General features: G+C 37.5%; 1 protein-coding gene across 1 annotated transcript in view; it reads left to right on the plus strand.

The window, feature by feature from the left end:
• Positions 1 to 12,010: 12,010 nt before the first annotated feature.
• The window catches only part of LOC140235765 (mediator of RNA polymerase II transcription subunit 25-like), a 55,515-nt gene continuing 46,078 nt past the window's right edge, over positions 12,011 to 21,447 (plus strand). Inside the window, exons 1-3 of the mRNA XM_072315774.1 lie at positions 12,011 to 12,123; positions 16,943 to 16,988; positions 18,026 to 18,150. Coding sequence (XP_072171875.1) covers positions 12,011 to 12,123; positions 16,943 to 16,988; positions 18,026 to 18,150 — 284 coding nt within the window. The remainder of the gene's footprint in view (positions 12,124 to 16,942; positions 16,989 to 18,025; positions 18,151 to 21,447) is intronic.

Genomic DNA, 21,447 nt, shown 5'->3' on the forward strand with positions numbered 1-21,447 from the left:
CACATCACAGTGTATGCAGGATGTACTGTCTGCATTATCTGTAAGTATAGTCTTCTGATCCAGCCGTCTCGTCACCAAATTTCAAAAAAGTGATACTTCTTCTTTTTTTTTCCCCAAGCAAATTGTCTTATTTTCCTCAAACTTTCACTGACGTATTTTGATAATGATAGCTGCACTCAAGCGTTCCACATGTATATTTTGTAGTAAATTCACGTATTTATTAAACTCTAATTTATGTAAAAAGGAACTTCATAATGAAACCATTTTTTTTTGCCTCCACCTGTCGCTACAACTCACCTCACAAATATTAGACTGGACAATCACTCGGATGAACTTGTAAAGCTGCATGGGGCCGAGAGTCTTTTCTTTGTCGAAAGCTGGTGGGTATACCACGCAAGAGAGAGCGCAGTGGAGTACTTCGTTACGCGACGCTTATATTTATAGAAATTGGAGTCTTGTCATTGGCTCATGAAACTGTCATTGCGCATGTGCAGTAAAGACGTCCATTATTTACGTAACCTATGTGAACTTTTCTTAATGATGTCAATGAATATTGGGGATTTTCTGTCTGTTTATTTAAAAAAGAAAAGTATTCGCGAAAGTTCCAAAATCTGCGTCACGTGAAAGTGTAATTGACGTGGCTCGCGGAGGAAACCGGTATCTAAATCGCGTACATCAAGGTGATTTCACATTTCCATTTTATATCCCTGAATTGATTTGTTGTTGTTGCTGCTGCTGCTGTTACTGTTGTTGTTGTTGTTGATGTTGTTGTATCTTATCTAGATAATCTTGATTTCTCAACTGTATTCTCTTTCCTGTGTTTGACTCATGAGTTCGTATAGGCCTACCTGTACAAAACGGTTGTAGGGGTCAGGCTGAACTTGACTCTAGAATAACTTTCATCTTATTACACAATAGAAAACGGAAATGACATGATATCAAGCATAGTTCAGGGCGTATCTGTCCCGTGCATATTCCATCATACGGGAGACAAACGGTAGCCTTCTCTCCTTAACCCTAAAAAGGCCGTGGGGGGGGGGGGGTTGAATCAACCCCCTCGACATTTTCCACGACTATTTTGCCGCGCGAAATTTCTTGACCGCGCCGTTCGCTGACTTTTTACTTTCAAGTCTCGCACATCTTTTGACATCATTTTCGCGAAAATCGCGCATACCGTTATGACGCTGCACAACCTTTTATACATGCCTGTCAGACCGAAAATGGCTCAAAAACGTGATTTTTGTGTATAAAGTCCATGCATATGAAGTTTTCTCACCTTATTCATAAATATATTAGGATTATTTTCACTTTCATAGGCTGGAATCGATTAGTTTTAGCATAATTATGCTTGAAATAGGTTCTGTCATAAATTTTGCGAAAAAAGATAGAAAAGAAATACATAAGAAATTCAAAAAACAGTTAAATACATAAGAAATTAATTTTGATACCAGATTTTTTCAAGTACATTGTTAGAAATGCTACAAAAGTGCTATCACTAAAAATTAGGATTCTAGGAACTTCACTTCTGATTTAGAGCAAAATGTATGATTTTATGCATAATATCATAGGCGCCCTATTAGCATGATTAATTTATGTAATGAAAATTTCAATTTCTTTTTGTATAGTTTGGTAGATTACGCCACAGGTAATGGATGTGCCAATTTTCATGGCGATTGTGCGATCGACGGCCGAGATCTCGGCGGGGGGTTGAATCAACCCTCCTCCGGCCACAAAACACCCCAAAAAGCCCGGTCTGGTTAGTGTTAATGAAACAGTAAATCAACATTATAAAGAATTCTTCTTTCTCTCTTTAAATATGTTGAATGTTGGATTGACCATTTCTGAAATTGTAGTTCATCATTTTGAGTGTCAAATCTATTATCTTAAGTGTAAGATTTAGCATTTAATAACAGGTTGGGGAGTGATAACATTTCAAATGCTGATTTACCTTTTGATTTTTAGAGTGGAAAACGTACTAATGACCATATTGGTAACAACAATTGTTACAATGACAATTATAATTGTTTTCCGGGCAGCGACACTATACCACCAGGCTGTAATCCCTGGTTGCCGAAGTGACAAGATGAACTTGGAACAAATACCCAAGCTCCGAAACTCCAACATTGTTATGTTTTTTTGTTTGTTTGTTGTTTGTTTGATTTATTTTTCTTCCAACATAATTTCATACATAAATCAAGATTCTTTTCAGTAAGAGCAGATTACAATGTACATGATTCAAAGAAGGAAAATTGACGTGTAGATTAATTCCATTAACAAAATATAACTCGTATTACCAAATTTAAAAATAATTACCTGAGAAATTATGCCATTAACGTAGTCCAAGGAAGACAAGGCATACAGGCAAGTGATTATTGAGCAGAGGGGTGAAGGATATTCAGGTATGAGTTTTCTTTATAATTTTTTTTCCCTTCAATTACGACTTGTCACTGCCAGCAACCAGGGATAGCCTGGTGGCATAGTGTCGCTGCCCGGAAAGCAGTAGATGACAGGTTCGATCTTCTCGTTAGTTCCTTTTTCCGACATGTTTGCAAAAGATCAGCAGTTGCGATCTTACAAATTTCATCACAGAGGGCAGACAAATTGAAGAAAACCCATACCTGATATTTATTGGGTGCACGTCACGAGACCGACACCCACGAGTCATACAGCCCACGAGTCATACAGCTCACGAGTAATACAGCCCATATACAGCTCAAGAGTCATACAGCCCATGAGTTCGACACTATCAACAAGGCCCACGAGACCGACACATTAAGCCCTGTGTTGTGTCTGTCGAACTCATGGGCTTTATTTGCCTAGTGTCGAACTCATGGGCTGTATGACTCGTGGGTGTCGGTCTTTTGGGATGACCCGTTATATTCACCCCTGTGCTCATTAATAATCTCTTGCTTTTTATAGTTAGTTGTTATAATTGTAACGTAATCATAACAATTATGATGAAGATGATAATAGTTATTGTTATGATTATCATTATTATCATTATTGTTATTACTATTATCATTATTATTGTTATCATAATCATCATCATTATTATCATCATAACACTCAAAAAGCCTGTTCTAAGGGGTAGCCTCAAAATAATAATGAAAATAATGATAAAAATAAAAGTAAAAATACTACTACTACTACTACTACTGCTAATAATAATAATACAATGTAATAATACCATGGTAATGAAAATCATTAATGTTGGCAGTCCTCTTTTGTAGGACCTCCTCCTGAGTAAACCTTGCATTGTGCAGCTGTTACATACTCTATGGGTTTGGGTGGGGGATGTTTTGCTCAATTCTGTTTGATGTGTTTGTCTTTTTTTGTTTGTTCCTTTTTTACGTACCGGTATACAATTTTTTTTTTTCACTCGTGATATTGGCAAAGTTGAATTTCTGTTGCTGTAATGAAATTTGTGTTATTTTGTCATGAATTAATTTGTATATTGTTTATGAAAAAGAAAGAAAAATAACAGATTGACAAAACGCAAAATGTAATGTGTGCACGTGTGTGTGTGTGCGTGTGGGCACACGCGTGGGTGTAGGTGTGGGTGTGAGCAGTGACAGTATCAAACGTAGATGGTGACGACCTTTAGGGAATCCCGGAGGCCCATTCTCAGTAAAAGCGTTCAAATACGGAATTTTGGTGTCGCCGACATTCCATGACAGTTTGCGGTTCCCTGAAACCTATTAGATACTATCTAAATGTTTATAATATATAACGAGGATTTGTTAAAAATAAACACGATCAAATGCGGTTGTCTGCCTTTTTGTATAAAATTTTGCTGCTAAACTTCGTTAAGACCCCCAAAACGCAGTGTGACCGGCTATTTTAGAATTATGTTTTATTGCTCCTCTCCATCCACAAACACACTTTCCAAATATCATCTTCATGGACGATGAGCATATCACTATGTGCTAATCACAATACTCGAAAAGTTCCAAAATTTTTATTGACTTCTTTTTTATTGCCTTTTGAAACCTGTCGCCAAGTTCACCGCCAGATACGTTACCAGTTTCTTTAGTGTTACAGCATTGCGAAAATAACAAGACTATGCAATTACCCTGTGTATATGAAACCCTGAGGATATACTTCGTACATTGCAAGTACTTAGATTTTTTGTGCAACAGCTTTTTATTGAGAATACGGTACAATGTTTCAAATATCGGTTTTCTACATTTTTATTTGGACAGATACGTTACATACATTTCACGCCACCCACTGCGACAGATATTGCAATGTCAGACAAATTGTATGTTATACATTACTCCTCGGAATGACGCATCGATTCAACATTAAAGTTTAGTACAAGTGAGAAATATTTGGTAGATATCGCTCTAATAATAACATGATCGACCATATACGTTACCACAAATACGTTACCACAGATACGTGACCGAATTTTGCTCATTGGTCTTGTGCTTTAAGGGGATCAAATCTGGTCAAAATTCATCCCTACACATTACATGCTTCGTTTTGTTGGACCTCAGGATTATATTCTTACACCAAAAGGACAGAGAGGTGAAAAAGAGCAACGCTTCCACATGATTTTTCTTTCTGCGTCAGTGTCTCACAACTTAATGCCAAGTTTTCCGACAGATACGTTACCACATAATCAAAATGCTGAAAAAAAAAATTGTAAATGTTTTGACAAACAAATCGTTGTGTGCTCACAAACTCCAAAATTCTATTCTATAAAACCCAGGCACTTTCATATTCTATGCAACAACTTTGAACGTTTATTTTACAAGACGAAGCTATGATTCAGCATATCAGTTTTTTGCTTTTCAGATTTAGCAGATACGTTACGTATAATTCAGGGCACCCACGGTGACAAATAATGTTATGTAAAACAAAGTGTTCATAAACAGTTCTGCATAGAATGACGTTTCCATAAAAAATTAAAGTTATGTTCAAATGAAGAATATTCAGTAGAAATTGCTCTGTAACTTCACCGACAGATTCATTTACGGGACGCCAGATACGTTACCAAACTTTGAAAGAGTAAAAAGTAGTTTATGAAAAGCTTCCGAGAAAAGTTTCAGTGTTCTGTTGCATATCTATTCTAGTGTTTTTCAACATAACTATGAAGAACTACTCAAGATTCATTGATAAGTTGAACAATTATTTATTCATTTTCATTAAAAGGGGTGAGCCAAATACGTTACCATAGGCCAAACAACTTTTTAGTATATCGAGTTCATAGAGACTGTACCTACTTCCTTCTAAGTGCCTGCAAAAATATATTTTTAAACCTTGTTTGCATTATTCATCAAATCTTAATGAATATTTATAGTCAGATGGATAAATACATTCAGACGTAAGATGAGAATATTCTGTGAATGAAGAACTCAGCTTTCACATTTAGGCCTCTTTTCCACTACATTTCATAGTTTAAATATTACGTACAATGTTTGAAATGGTTAATTTGGGCTTACATCATTCATTTTTACATCAATTCATAAGGTAAATAATTAAACAGGTGATATTTATTAATTCATACACAACTAAAATCATTACTTATATTTTACCAGATACGTTACCAAAGGCGATTCGATGTTTTTCAATAGTTATTTCCCCAGGAAAGCAATAAATATTCATATTTGTTTCCTGTGGAAATTCCAGATCGGATCGTTCCCTTTGCATGATTTGTGGGATTCGAAACTTTATTTGTAAGCGAAATTTGTTTAAAAATACAAAGTGAATCTTAAGGTTATATTTCATTTCAGCAAAAAACATATTTCAACCTTCCACACAGAAATAATTTCTACCAATTAGCAAGGGATGACAACATCTCTACCTCTTGAAAAACCCCAATATCTCTAAGGGGGGACAGATGTCTTTTCCTGAACAGAAATTGGATCAAAACAATAAATTTAATTCAAAGTTAGGAGTCCATTACAACATGTAAATTTGCGGTAACGTATCTGATTGGTGATCAAAAATCATATATGATGCTCTATTTCAATTCATTTTTACTCAATGAATGGCCATCATTTAGTATGTTCCACTTTTTGTTTCGTATTTGACCGGTTTTGAAGTTACTGAAAACACATCTTTGAATGTATTACTTTGTGGTTGATTTTTCGGTTTTACTCACATGGAATTGAACACTTAATCTGAGAATGGCCCCGGAACGTATGGTGACGACCTTTGGGGAATCTCGTGTTTGCCATTGGCCAATTGTTGGCCCTATGATAAACGACCTTTTGTTGAAACGTGTGAAGAGGTTGTGTACAGTGGCGGATCCAGGGGTGGGGCGCACCGGGCGAACTCCTCCCCTTTATCATTATTTTTTTTTTTTTTTTAACAAAAGAAATGAAAAGAAAAACATGGAGGGCGTGCGCCCATTGCATGGTGTAGGCCTACTTGATGACAATGGTTAAAATAATATGGCGTTGGCAATGAATATTAATGAATTTTATTTCTGAAATATATAACGGCCCCTCATCATAGAGGTATGGAAGAAAAGCAAACATCAAATACTGTATAAAACAACAAGGAAACGGCCAATACTTGCAATATATAGCAGGAAAACGTGAAAATATTTACAATGAAATCTCATCAGTTAGAATGATAATGTGTCATTTGAGAATGATAAGGGCGTTAAGTTGCCACGTTGAAAAAGTTTGACAGGGGACTTTCAGACGATTTTTATGTTGTTGTAAGAGTATCATCAAAATCAGTCACACGTTGAAGAGAGTTTCAGAGCGATGTTAATAAAAGTTTCTTATTAGAATGTCCCAAAACGTTACCCACGACTAATTCGGTAGTCATAAGTCGAGGATCCCTTTCAAAAACTTTGGATGAAATTAATAGGCCTATATCACACAAAATATAATTCGGTTTAATGTGCAGTATTAAACATCTTGCACATGCTATGTGTTTGGTCTATCAACAGTATATATAGCACTTTTAAATGACAGTTCTTCATGCGGCCGCAGTCATTAATGAAGGACAATTGAACAGAGAGTAAAATCATCACTAGTTTCTGTGAGACGGGCTTGTGTGACTCACATGGGTTACAAACCACAGAACCATGAGGACCCTGGTACGGAAGGTATCGACCAATTGCAATTAGGCCTACATGTAAATTGTGAACTCCACATCGAGTAGGCCTTCAATGCAAATCAACACTCAATCTGCCAAAATCTAATTTAACCAAAAATGCTTCTCAAACTCACTAACAGTTAAAGGACAAGTCCACCTCCCCTTCATAGACATCTGAACTGAGTGAATGCAGCAGTAGAAGACATCAGTGAGGGTTTGAGGAAAATTGGGCAACCCGTTCAAAAGTTAAGAATTTTTTAAGTTACTGCTCAGTGACTGCTGGATGAGAAGACTGCTAGAGCTTGTGATGTCATGTGTGTAAAACGATATAAAGAAAACATAAAGGAAATTCATCATATTTTCCTCTTTCTCGCATAATGAAAGAACCCATGACTTGCCTCTTTCAGAAGGCAAGGGGAATAATATTACCCTTAACGTACGTCAGCGACAAGTCAAGGAAAAAAAAAATTGTGAAATTCCTTTATCGCTGTACGCAATGTGACATCATACACTTCTCATCCAGCAGTGACTGCGCGGACACTTTAAAAATTCATAACTTAATTGTGAATGGATTATCTGATTATCCCCAAACTTTCACCGATGTGTTACATTTACTCACATTCCACGTGTAGTATATGAAGGTGGACTTGTCCTTTAAATATAGTAATTACTTAGTAATTTGCAGGTCTACTTATTGCTATATAATAGGGAACCGCTATATACCTCAATCATGCGCTGAAACATGGAGGTGATTCATTTCCCTGACTGCAAGGTCATCGGAATTAATTGTTTGTTTGTTTGCTTCTTTGCTTCTTTCACTTTCAATTTTCAGAGATGTTATGTTTAATATGTCATGAATATTATCCAAAATATCTTTTAAACAAGATTTATAAAGCATATTGGAGTCAAGATCTAGAGGCACATTTCTAAACACCGTGTTATATGAAATGATTCCACAGATTTCATTTTTCATTTTCATTTCTATTTTTTGGGGAAAATATATACTGCAGTGGTTACAGTCGTTATGATATAAGGTGTGAAGTGGTTTTAGATTGTGTGTGTGTGTGTGTGTGTGTGTGTCAGGGAAGGGGAGTTAATGTAGGCCTATTGGCGTATCGATGCATGACCCTGTGCATAGTAGACCGCGTGATGTTATATCGTGTATAGGCCCTATGCGTTAATTGTTGTTGTTTTTTCATTTTCTTGTTTTGTTTTGTTTGTGTGGTGGGTTTTTTTTTTGTTTTGTTTTTGTTTTTGTTTTTTGCCGAGTTGAATTTTTGTACGTTGGTGTGGAGTGTGGTAAGGGAATTGGAGGTGGTCTATTGGCTGTAGCAGTGGCGGATCGTGCACCGGCTCCCCCCCCCCCCCCCCACCTTGATTTTTTTTTTTTTTTAACAAAGGAAATAAAAAGAAAAATGTGGAGGGCGCGTGCGCCCCTCTCCCTTTAATTTTGTAGAGGCGCCCCCTCTTTTACGGAATTTCTGGATCCGCCCATGCGGTACCCTGCAATACACTATAGCACAGAGACAACAATGCATGAAAGGAATGAAAACCGACTTTTTTTTTTTAATCTTATAAAATAGTTCATACAAAAAAAAAGAAATACTGTATTCATAATTTTTACAGAGGCTCCTTACCAGTGTTTTATGTTTCAAGCTATTTATACATTGATCAATAAAGCAAATCCATATTTTTTTAAGTTTCCCACACAGTACTCAGTGGCGGATCCAGACGGGGGCGCAAGAGGCGCACGCCCCCCCCCCCCTTTATTTATCATTCAAAACAAAAGAAATATAAAGGAAAAAATGAAATGAAACCCGGAAGTGGCACCAGAAATATTAGTTGCGCCCCCCACTTTACAGAATTCCTGGATCCGCCCCTGGTACTAAGTTTAAGAGTAATAAGCTAGCAGAAGTTGAGGGACCTATTTAGAAGTTGATGGTTTTCATGTAGTAGTTGCCGTATCAGAACAATTAATATTATTTGCTCCAGATTCAAAAACTCAAGAGATGAGTTACATTTTAAGTATTTTCCACGGTTTAAAATATCATGAATATTAAGATCCAATTTTAAAGGCTAGTTTGCTGAATATTCTTTATTATGTTAAAAGAATAACGAAAGAATATTTATCTTTTTTCAAAGCAACCTGAAAGGTCAAGTCCTTTTCATAAACGCTCCGAGTGCATGCATCAATATTTGCAATGCATCAATAATTAGTAAGAGTTTGAGGAAAATCGGACAATCCGTTCAAAAGTTTTTGTGTGTTTTTTTTTTAAGTTTCTGCTCAGTCACTGCTAGATGAGAAGACTACTGCTTGATGTCACAACGTCATGACGTGTAGAACAATTCAATGTATAACAAAGCAACTTTAAGACAATCCAACATACACTTTTCTCGCATAATAAAAGAACGATTGACTTGCCTCTTTCAGAAGGCGGGGGAATAATATCAAATTCAACCAAAACGCCCTTGACAAGTTGAGGAAATGTGCCCTTTTTCACACACAAAAAAAGATTTTGTAAAATTCTCTTTATATTTTCTTTATGTGGTTCTACGCATATGACACTATACACTGCAGTACTTAGTCTTCTCATCCAGCAGTGTCTGGGCATATAGTTTAAAAATTCAAAATTTTTGAACGGATTGTCCCATTTTCCCCAAAACTTTCACTGATGTTCTACTAACATAGCTGCATTCACTTAATTCACATGTAGGCTATAATGTACAAAGGTGGATTTGTCCTTGAACTTTACCAGTTCAGTTTAGTAAGCGTTTCATATCCGATGGCGACATAGCACTGCAAGACAATAATGCGTAAAGGGAATAAAAATCGACATTACTCATTTTGTTTTGTCTTGTCAAAATAAGTGATAAAAAATACAATGTAAAAAAGAGCGTATTCGCCCTTTTCTAGAGGCCTGTTTATAACTATGATGCCACGTTTCAATCTAAGTATATTGATTCATAAAAGACATTGATATTACTCCCGTTACTTTTTATAAGGTGGGAGAATTCAAACTATGGACCTAGCAGTAGGGTCCTTATGTTGGTTGTATCAAAATAAAAATGTGTCCCAGATTCAAGTCTAATGAATTTAGAAAGTGTAATTGTGCACATTTCTTCAAATCTTTACTATGGTTACTTTCCAGTTAGTCCTATAAATGTTTCAAACTTTGAAGCTAAAATATAGAGATTTTCTTTACGTAGCTCGGCGTACCAAATATGCTGAAGATTTAGGTACATTTCACAATAACAGGAACGTTAGAATTCTGAAAGGGCAATGTATGAAACCGTCGATCCATTTTGCCCAAATGGGGAGTGTCGATCATTATGGCCCCAGGGATGGGGCTAGTTGGATCTTTTGCTTTTGTGAAATTCGTTTCGAGTTTCTCTGGAATTCTAAGGTGGTTTTGTCGTTTTGTCGTTGACAAAATAAAATGAATCTCGGCTCGGCTATGTCAAGATGTTATTTTTACTGTTGTTGTGCCGTTGATGTCGTCATAATGTAAGTTCGAAATTAAGTGATATGCCCCCACCTTCCGCTAGGCATTAATACGCACTTTGAATTACCCGCTTTATATACAGAATCTCAGTGGTCAGGTCGTAGACGTCTGTTTGTTGATCAGGAGGTTTTAGGTCCGAATCCTGCCCATGATTTGATCATGGCTTCAATACTTATATAGGCCTACTGATTAATTCGGCGCTGGCCTGTAGTCGATCAGCGCAGGGCAATTTGCCTGCGGTAATTCTTAGACCATATATTCGGCCGGGGGGGGGGGGGGAGGGCTCCGCCCCCCCCCCCATTTTTTTTTTTTTTTTTTTGGCACCATACAAAGGAATTCATAATGTGTCACCATTTTGGGCCCCCACCCCACCTTTTTTTTTACCCCGGAAGTGCGTAAGTGGCTCTAGAATGAAATCATGAAGCCTTGCTTTTTTTTTTTGCTTGTCAGCTGAAGAAACCCGGAAGTGGCACAAGAAGTTGCGCTGGTCAAAGGCTTTTTTTTTTTTTTTTTTTTTGGAAGTGCCCCCCCCCCCCCCCCCCCCATTTGAAAAAGTACTCGGAAGCACGGAGTTTCCTTACACTAAACCCTTCCTATAATTTTCCTCTTTATTGGTAAAATTCGTGGTACTGTTCCGTCTAGGCTACCTACAGTACTAGTATACAGCGTTGGTATGTTGCCAGCGGTGGCTCTGTGATTTCCCCCTAAAAACAATACTGTAAATGGTATGGTGTGTGTCCCCATTCCGCACTCCATAGGTCTTTCGTTTCCTATACCAGTATGGTACGCCAAAACAACGAACAAAAATACAAAATCGTTGATTCAGATCCGGTTCATACAAGCTAACGTTAGGTGTCAAGATATTTTCAACCTCGAAGTAAATCGACGGCTATAATCATCCACAAGCTGAGAGACTCGCTTACAGGAAATGGGACTCCTGTAAACTGTACGTACATGCACCTCCTCGGCCGATGGGGAGAATTCGACCAGACGCATCATAGCATAGCATACAATTGTACTTGTAATAATTATCTTTTTCATCCGATTCTAATCGCACTGCCACTGCACTGTCACTTTATGCACATGTGCATACGAACAACATGGAGGCATCAAATCACCATCATATCATCACCGCATAAAATGAACGTGTGGGCGTGCGTGCTGAGTGTGAACAAGTAAAAATGTGGCAGGCTGGACTGACTGCGATCCGGATTATGCTAAATTTGACGTGCTGGACATCAATTTTACAAGTGTAAACCTTGCTTTACCTTGTCACTGGGACTTGTCCGCAAATTGGTCATCATTTCTTAGCAGCTGTGCAAGTTAAAACGTCTCAACAACTAGCAACTTGTAGCATGCCATAGACCATAGTGTTGACTAACTGAAGTGAACGGTGGAACGCCTATCCTAAATACAATTTACAAATTACAGTTTACATCCAAGTCAACATGGTGGTTCTCGAAGGAAAATCCGCTGATGTGGTCTTTGTTGTCGAGGGGAATGCCTCCCTTGGTGCCTACTTTGACGAGCTGAAAGGAAATTACATCGTCCCAACCTTGGTGTGAGTTCATCATGTTCATCATGTTTTATGCAATTTCATTCAGACCAAACAAGTCGAGTTAGACTCTGACGAGTTTATAGTTTAGTAGATTCTAGTGTAACCTGTTAAGTGTTAGACTGCCGTGTGGAAACTGTTGTTGAATTACAATAGGAGTGTATGTTGAGTAGGTTCTAGTGGTGACATGAACACAAACTTTTAAGTAAAATTTGAATTCATATTGAATTAAAAGTAAAATTAAGTAAAATTTGAATATATACATTGACTGTTACAGTCTGTGTAACCCTAGCCCGACCAGACACTGTTACGCTATGCGAAAACAGCGTCTGACACGCACGGCATGCAGCCTCGAAGTGAGGAACCTCAACACAACTACAAAACTTAGGAACATGTATACTTTTCTCCTTTAAACAGAATACTTTACTCACGTTAAATGCTACAGAAGAATAGTTCGCCACACTGGGTCCATGGAGACCACTTGCGATAAGTCCGTGGAACAAATAAATGACACTTTCTGGCGCAATTCCTGACCGCCGGGCTTCGTCGTTGCAGGATTCAAAATGGCGCCTTGACTTATGCGCATGCGTGACCGGATGTGCTCCAGAGCGAGCGCGTGTGCGTTGAAAGTGTCGAACAAACCTTGGCGTCTGCGACACAATAACCCAGTACAGTTTATAGCTGTATACCTTATACTAGTAACCGTGCGTACGCTGCTTGAAAGGGCATTCACATCACGTGACCACCCGATATCTGAACTTGGCCTGGCGTGAAAGATTGTGTACGGTGTGGACATGCTGGATATGATGATCAATTTCGGTAAGTTTCATTACGTACATTTGAATATATATAGCATCAGATGTAGAGTAAATATTGAAGAGTATACTCGATGAGTTTGAGGTGACAAAAATGATCGTAAGTATCAAAAGTCAAAGCTATCGTGTACGATTACGTCGCCTCTCCTAGTGATTGGTGGTCGCGCGCGTACAGCCCTGTCGCGACGTACCATGTACAGCGACTGGGCTGTGTATAGTTAGTGTAACCCCAGCTGAGGGTGCTCCTTGTAATTTTAATACACAGTAATTCACGTTCGCAGGGCTGCCGGCTCTCATCACTCACTCATTGACAGTGAGACTCACTCATTTTGGTCCTTTCTCACTCTAACTTGTTAGAGTTATAAAACTTTATTTCATTTGCATGCATTTCAGTTGATCTCACTCATTTTGACTCCTAAATTATAGCATTGGCCTATTATGGGAATCTCACTCTCAACTACCTAGTTTCCAATGTTGGCAGCGCTGCGTTCGGTGTCCGGGCTATGTTTCGCAGTTAAGAGTCTGTGACTGTAACTATCTCTATCATTCAATTCCAGCCAAAAGTTGCATTTTTCCAATTTTTTAAATTTCGTTTCTAAGCAATTTTGTTTATACTGCTTATAAGTATACCGGTACAGTTTAAAATTCACAAAATCACACTAATTTTACTATACCCTCATTCATTCATAAAATACACAATGTGCACTCTGTTGCACTTTGGTACTATACGTTAAAGAGAGGTTTCAAAGAAAATATACAACTTTCACTCATCCTTGGCTCTGTGCATGCAAAGCTTAGGGTGCTGATGACAAATTCCACTGCGTCCATGTGACCTCCGAGCAGTAATTTTCCATTAGCTGTATTGTTTTAGATGCTGCAGTGAATTAGTGAGGCGCAGAATACATTTCAATGTGTGTATGTTCGATGTCCCAGACAAGTCACAGTTTTGAGCACTAAGTTTCCCTCTCATGCTGCCATAGACTCCTGCAGACAAGCATTGGACTTTTTTATCTACCATATGCTTGCATCAACAAATCAAGCTGCATCTGCATTGGACTTGAAATAGCTCTACTGGGGGACATACAATTAAGTCCCATAAGTCACAAGTCCCACAAGTCACACATACAGTTCATAAACCCATGTCACCCAAAAGCTGTGCACAATGGCAAAGAGAGAGACGTGAACGCTTAAAAGCTGGAGGACAGTATGCTGACTATAAGAAAAAACAGTCAGAATATCATAGGCAGTGAGAACAAAAAAAAAAACTTGCGATGTCTGCAGCCCAGAAAAAGGAGAAAAGTCAACGCCAACGCAAAGCTGAGTGCAGGTGATCATGAGTTGGTTTGTTTCACCCTAGCTTTTTACTCATTTTTTTAGGGTGTCCAGATCACTCTCTTGGTTTTCTTATCCATCTCCCTTGGAGTATGCACTCACTGTTTTACATGTGAACTTGGTATATACAATGTAGTCCCATGGTAACTAGACCTATTGCAAATGTCCCATCAGTCACAAATGTAGTTGAGCATCAATTCAACTCAATTCAATTCAATTCCGGTTTATTATAAAATCCACTGATCAAAGCAGTCCGAAGACTTAAATATGACAATTTACAAAGTATAAAATCATCAGTTAACAATTATATGTCTAAAATGGTGTACCTATGGTATTGCACATAAAAATATGATACAAGCTGTATGATACAAGCTGTATGAAATACGTAACTAATTATACATTGAAAAAAAAAATTACACAATGTATAATGCAACATTTGAATAACGAATTATTAAATATAAAGGAATTAAACATAGGATAATAAAGAGTTGTTACAGAAATTGTAAAAAAAAAGGGTGGAATAAAGACTTTGGAGACACACACACACATGCACACACACACACATACACACACAAAACAAACGCCAACTGATGGACGAAAAAAAAAAAAACAACACTTGAGCACACAATGACACACACAATGCCCCGACCCGCATGCACACATGCATTCACACATGCATTCACACACTGACACAAACATGAAATACCTGTAAATAAGCATATTAAACAACAACAAAAGAAGATCATCTTACGATCTACTGAAAAATAGATTATCCTTCAGTATTGGAAGCTCAGGACTAAAAACCATGCAGTGATATACGCTCGTATGTACATGTATATCATCAATTGCTTATCAGTTTGGTTATTTGTGGGTCAATTACAATTCCACTCTCCATGTGACCTCCAAGCAGTAATTTTCCATAAATTAGCTGTATTGTTTTAAATTGTATGTTTTGTACATTTGTAAGGCAAAGCTACAAAGTGAGACGGATAGAGAAAAGCAACATTTATTTGTCCCATCTGTCACAAATATGTCCCATCATTATGTCCCATCAGTCACAATGGAAAGTGTGTACATATATACTTTGGTGTATTCTATTCTAATTGTTCATTGTTCATCTGCGTGCTAAATATTTATGATTGTAATTGTTTATTGATTTCTTTGTGCTCATTTGATCACAATTCTTAAAGCCTGTTGACTAGTTACGAAGCTTTAAAGTTAGTTGATGTTCCCTTAATATACATTGTACATGAAGTGCATGAAAAGATGTTTCTGCCTATTGTTGAATTTATTTCTGACACAATAGCATGTATTATTAAAGGTGTCATCTTAGGGAATATTTCTTCATGCTGAAATTTAGTTTTGCCGACTTAAAAAGTCATTTAGGTGAAATGTAAATTCTGTGAAATGAGATAGTGTCCCATCAGTCACATTCACTAGTCCCATAAGTCACACACGATTGCACACAACTACTGAAACAAATGAAATTGATCAAGTCCAATTCAAGTACTGTTAGTGAGCCTATTCACTGGTTAATCTTCAAGCCCAAATCTAAAAACTTTGTCATAAAACTGAGATAGTTATGGCAACATAAGCAAAAGAGCTCGATTTGTGTGGTCCATACATATATGTAGATGTCCCATAAGTCACAATGACTTTTCTGAAAATATGTACTGTAGCACCCTATGCAACCAAGCTGAAAGCATACATTTTTGTATAAAGTAAGTATCAGCATTCTTCTTACAGTTTAATAAAGTAAAACCATATTTGTGCAGCTACTATTCCAGATATGCACTTCAGTTATATGGAAAAAAGTATCAAATGTCCCATAAGTCACAATGGAATTGACCTATCACTACATTTGTATACATCGCCCAGTGCAGTGGCTGTAAAAACGCTATTATTGTTAGAACAGTATCTACAGGACCAGACGCGGTGTGGAGCATAGCATCTGGTCCGGCTAGAGTCTGTGTAAAAAAAGCTCTGCATCGCATCATCGAACGGTCGCGAGAATAGCGCACTCTGATGAGTTCGATGTAGAGTTCTAAGTGATTTCTCTGAGTCCAATGTAAAGCAATCATTCATATCACTATATGACTTTCAGCCTTCGACTAGGCTACAATTGTAGCTGCTGAATTGTAGAACTCGTCGAATGAGTTGTAGGATTGATAGTAAGTAAGAAAAGTTAGAACATTTCTACTTCTACTGTACTTTGATAAGTATTAAAGCACACACAGCAAGGATCTCTGTGTAGTAGTCTGAACAGTAGAAATCTCAAATGAATGTTTCATCTTGTTGCACTCAGTCAATAAAAAAAAAAGAAAATATTTGTGGGTTTTTTTTCAATGCACATAACAGATTACCGGGTAGGCCATATATATTCTTGTTGCATTTTGTAGAAAAAAAGAAGGCATGGACAGCTTGGAGAGAGTGGGGTCAGAAATGCAACCACTCACTGTACAGCAGTGAGTGGTTTCTTTTCTCCAGCACAGTTTGAGATGCTCATCTGAACTTCAAATTAAAAGATTTATTAATAACTAAGATACTTGATGATGATTTATCGAAGGCCTCGTTAATGCAGCTTTGAAACGCTTTACATACTAACCTCATTGTTTTGGATAGTCTGTTGTGTTTTCATGTTTTGACATAGATCTATCTCTCTTTCTCTTTAACAACAGGTATTTCAATGGTGGTCCTTTTGTGGAGTCAGACTTTACAGGAGATGTGAGTATAAATGCCAGCAGTACAGTTGATTCCCCTGTCACCGGGTTGACAAGACCTTGTACACTGTATCTCATTTGACTCAACTGTACAATGTATCAGTAATATCGATTTGAGTCTTGACACGGGACAATTATTAATTTAATTCAAATTCAAGATGCATGAATTTTGCAAAAACAGTTTGTCTCTTTGTTTTCTCAATTGTTGTTTTTTTTTTTTTGTCTTTGCTGCCATGAAAATTTATGATCTTGAAATATGAGCTGTTGTCAATCACCCAAGAGATGTCATACAACATTGTGTGCCTTTCTTGTATTATTCCTGATGCAACAATTAGGAATTATTGCTTGTTAAATGCATGTTATCATCAGCAGCAAAGAAGTCGAGTACCCGGTACCTGTAGTGAGTCTGCAATGTACAAAAAAAACAACAACAACAAACAAACAAACAACAAAAACAAAGAAAAAAAAACATAAGTTGACTTGCATGTTCTGTAATTGTGTTGTTTTTACCTGATGATATACACAAAGGGAGATATGGTGTGCCTGGGAGAAAAGTATTCAATCACAGGAAATGCTTGGGTTCATGCTACATTTCCTGAATTTTTAGTCTACATCGAGAATTGTAGATCACAGCTCATAAATATGTCCAGGTTAATGTCATTTGAAATTATGAATGACTCTGCAGCATGGTACACCAGCATTTCCACACATACCCAGATGATCAAATAAAAGATTTAACAACAAAATGCAATGAATCAGTTAGATACAACCGTGTAAATCACTCTCTTGTGTAACAGTCAATGTGTTTCTCCATCTTTTTCCTCATGTTTTTTTTTTTCTGCAAAGGCATGTTTTTAAGTGTTATCATTATTGCTGTGAATATCATGATTATCATACAATAGTTGATATCATTATTATAATGTTCTTTTACAGTTACAGTATGTATTTATATTATCATTATCATTACCATAGTAGTATTATTATGATGTGGAAAATATCATCTGCTTCATCACGTGTATGGTTTATATGTTCCATTTGCAGTACGGCAAGACGGTGTTCAGTCTTGTTGTCTTTAACAGCGTGGATTGCTTTCCGAGCCCGGCCGTCAACTGCACAGCCCCGACAAGCAATGCACTGGAGTTCAAACGTACCATGGACAAAATACCGTGAGTCAATATCACAGAGACTCCAACCCAAAGCACCTTCTGATCTGGAGATTCTCCCGCCTGAAACCCCTAGCAAACGGGAGACTCCAACTTGATGTGTGCGAAGCGTGAAGTTCCTAGGGTTCTAGATGCTCTCTTGTGCTATCTAAGGCTTATTTTTTCAACATACGATAGAAATAAGTAAGAAAACCCTTCCAACGGGAGACAAAGAGCCAGGGCGGGAGAAATTAGATCTCAAACAGGAGAACGGGAGATTTTGCAAAAATGGGTTTTCGGCGGGAGATCTCCCGTCGAAAACGGGAGAGTTGGAGTCTCTGATATCAATATTCGTTGATATTCTTGTGCTTGTGTTTCGTCATCACAACAAATAACAGCTTTGAATGGATAGTATAGGCACCTTTACTGAAGTCTTCACATTCACAGACAACATTTTCTGTGCGACCTTGTGACGCTGTTCCATTCACCCCTTCCCATGAGAATTGAATCACCGTTCTATACTTGGGAGCCCTGCTTGCTTGTGTGAGTTGTTGCTGTGTAAGGGCTATGTAATAATGTACCAGCCTGGGCCCTGTTACTGTATGAGCTGAAATTTTCGCGGTGGTTTTATTTTTGCGAATTTCGCGAATGGCCTTTGAACCGCAAAAATAACAATGCGCAAATAAGTAAGTTAAGTTAGACCCTCGCAACCGCGAAATTACTATAACAACATGTGAAAGTGTCCTCCAAGTAACAATTTGCGAAAATATCTGTACGTGAAAATTTCAGCTCGTACAGTATGTCATAGTTGAGATCAAAGACGCTTAACTAATAAGACACAAAAGTGCGCGCTAATCCTGTACAAAACAAATGGACAGCGCGCGGTCCTCAAGCGTATAACGCACATCACCCGAGACCTCAGTACCTATAGCACGTCTCAGGTGATGTGCGTCTTTGCCTGAGACGCGCTGTCTTTGAAGTTGTTGTTGTTTATCAAGTGTCTTTAGGGGAGTGTAGCCTGAACTCTATTTTCAGATTATGTTGTTGCCAAATTTTTACCTCCACGAAATAATCCTTATTAATCTAAAATCTCATTCTTCAGAATAATCCCCTTAATCGAAAAAAAATCTATGACTATAATTTGTAAATCTTTTTAAGAAAATAAAAATACCACTACCTTTTGAAATGAGTGATGTTCCTAGGTGTACTGAGTTTGTACTGAGCTCTCTTTTGTATCGTCATGTAGGGTAGCCATTTTGTGTCCATTTTTATCGCGCGCCTTCGTATCTTGTTATCTACTATTTTGCTTACATGCTGTGCTATGTTCGAGTCTCTGACTTATGTTTGATTGCATAATTTTTAAAATGCAACATGTCCCAGTGCAGTTTATTTGTAGTGAGTGTCCGTATGCGGCGACTAGATGTGAGCATTAGGCAACGAAACTTGAGTATGCTTTTGTTGCTTTGTTCATTTTCCTCTGTCTCTGTCTGTCTCTCTCTCTCTCTCTCTCTCTCTCTCTCTTGTCTTCCCTTCTATCTTAATATGAGTACTTCACTCTTTTTCACAACTCTCATTCCGTTTATCTACCATTCTTATGTTTTCCACCTACTGATATCATTCACCTTCCTTATCTTTTGTTTGCCTACATTCCCTCCCTCACCACCTCTCTGACCTCGTCCGTTCCCTTTTCTCTACCATTGCCTGTCTACCTGTCTGTCCCTCAGTATATAAGCCAGTTCACAGTTCCAATCTGAGCATGTGCAGATAAAGGTCATTGCAGACTGTTTCTTGAAATGGATTTACAAAGTAGTATTCAAAACCTAGATAGGGCTTCATGAAAACTGTGTTATTAATGAACCAGATGTGCAATTCCGCGGTTAGTAACGTTACATTTAAACTAATTTATTTTTACTACTAAATCACTATTTTTTCATTCAAGTCAAAATTATGTTAAAAACATGTTCATCCTTCCCAGGTTTATGATATAAAAGAATGAATACAATCCAAGAAATATTGGAATTGCTATGGCAACTATAAGGGCTGGTTAGTAACATTACGAAAAAAGGACATGACAAAAAAATCAATGTCTTGTAACAAAAAGTGTGCAACAATTCAAGTTACTTCAAACAAAGTGTTGCGTTATTTCAATTATTGCATCATGACAAATGTTCATGCAAATATTTTTAGCAGTTCGACTCCTGATAATTTCTTAGCTAGACCCCCCCAAAGCATGGTTAGTAACGTTACAGTTAGTAACGTTACATTTGTCCGGAGTAATTCCGCAGGTCATTTCACCCTTTTGTAATTGACAAAATGTCACATGACTTATGGAGTATTTAAATGTATTCATCTTTTACCCTTTAGCAAAACTTTGAGGAAAGATTTTCAAAGGAACCCACTGTAATTTGCATTTAAGTGAATTTTAGCATCCCCAGTCCCACATGTACATTTTAAACGATGGTTCTAGATCTCACAAAATCAATAAATATGAAAAATAAAATCTACTGAATTTGAAAGACCTTAAAGGGACATTCCAGACGATTTTCATAATTTCACATCATGTAGTACATAAATCGACAACTCCATGTTTAGATTTGTGGAATTTATTGTGGTTCTTGAGCAGAGAAACAATACTCTGAAAAACCTTAAACAAATTACACTGAACAAGGATGATGACATAGGAGGTTCACATATTTCAGAAATGTAGCAGTGTAATTCCATTACAATACCGCTCGCTTGCGAGTTCACCTGTGTATAATCTATGCATGCCTTCTTCTTTTGTTCTGCTTCCTTGCACCTTGAGCCCCAACTCATGCAGTCTTATATGGTGACTCTGCCATGTCATCATCCTTGTTCATTGCAATTTGTTCTAAATTTTGAAAATATTCTTATTTTTCATCCCAATCATCACAAATTCTGAAACTCTGTCCTCTGTATAACTAATTTATACTTGTTCAAATGTAAAAATCTGAAAATTATCCGGAGGTCTCCTTTAATGATTGGTGAACATCCATGGCATTAGTTGATACCTAAATTAAAGAGTAAGATAAAGAGGCACATTTCTTTTATCCATGTCATGTCCACCTAACTGCGGAATTGCCCAGATGCAGATTGGTATTTACAGGTGAATGTGCATTTTTTTTCAGCAACATTAACAAAAGCCATTCATGCAGCACTGACATGTAAATTACCACTTCCTGCACATGTCCTGCATGGCTGTTTTCAACTGCTCTTCTTGAAGACTATTCCATGTTTTGCAAAGTCTGTGGTTGGAGAGGTCATTGCAGACTAGCGCTAACTGTGAACTGACTTATTTATAAC

The sequence above is a fragment of the Diadema setosum genome, chromosome 12 (assembly GCF_964275005.1).
Source record: "Diadema setosum chromosome 12, eeDiaSeto1, whole genome shotgun sequence".
In the NCBI taxonomy this organism is placed as follows: Eukaryota; Metazoa; Echinodermata; class Echinoidea; order Diadematoida; family Diadematidae; genus Diadema; species Diadema setosum.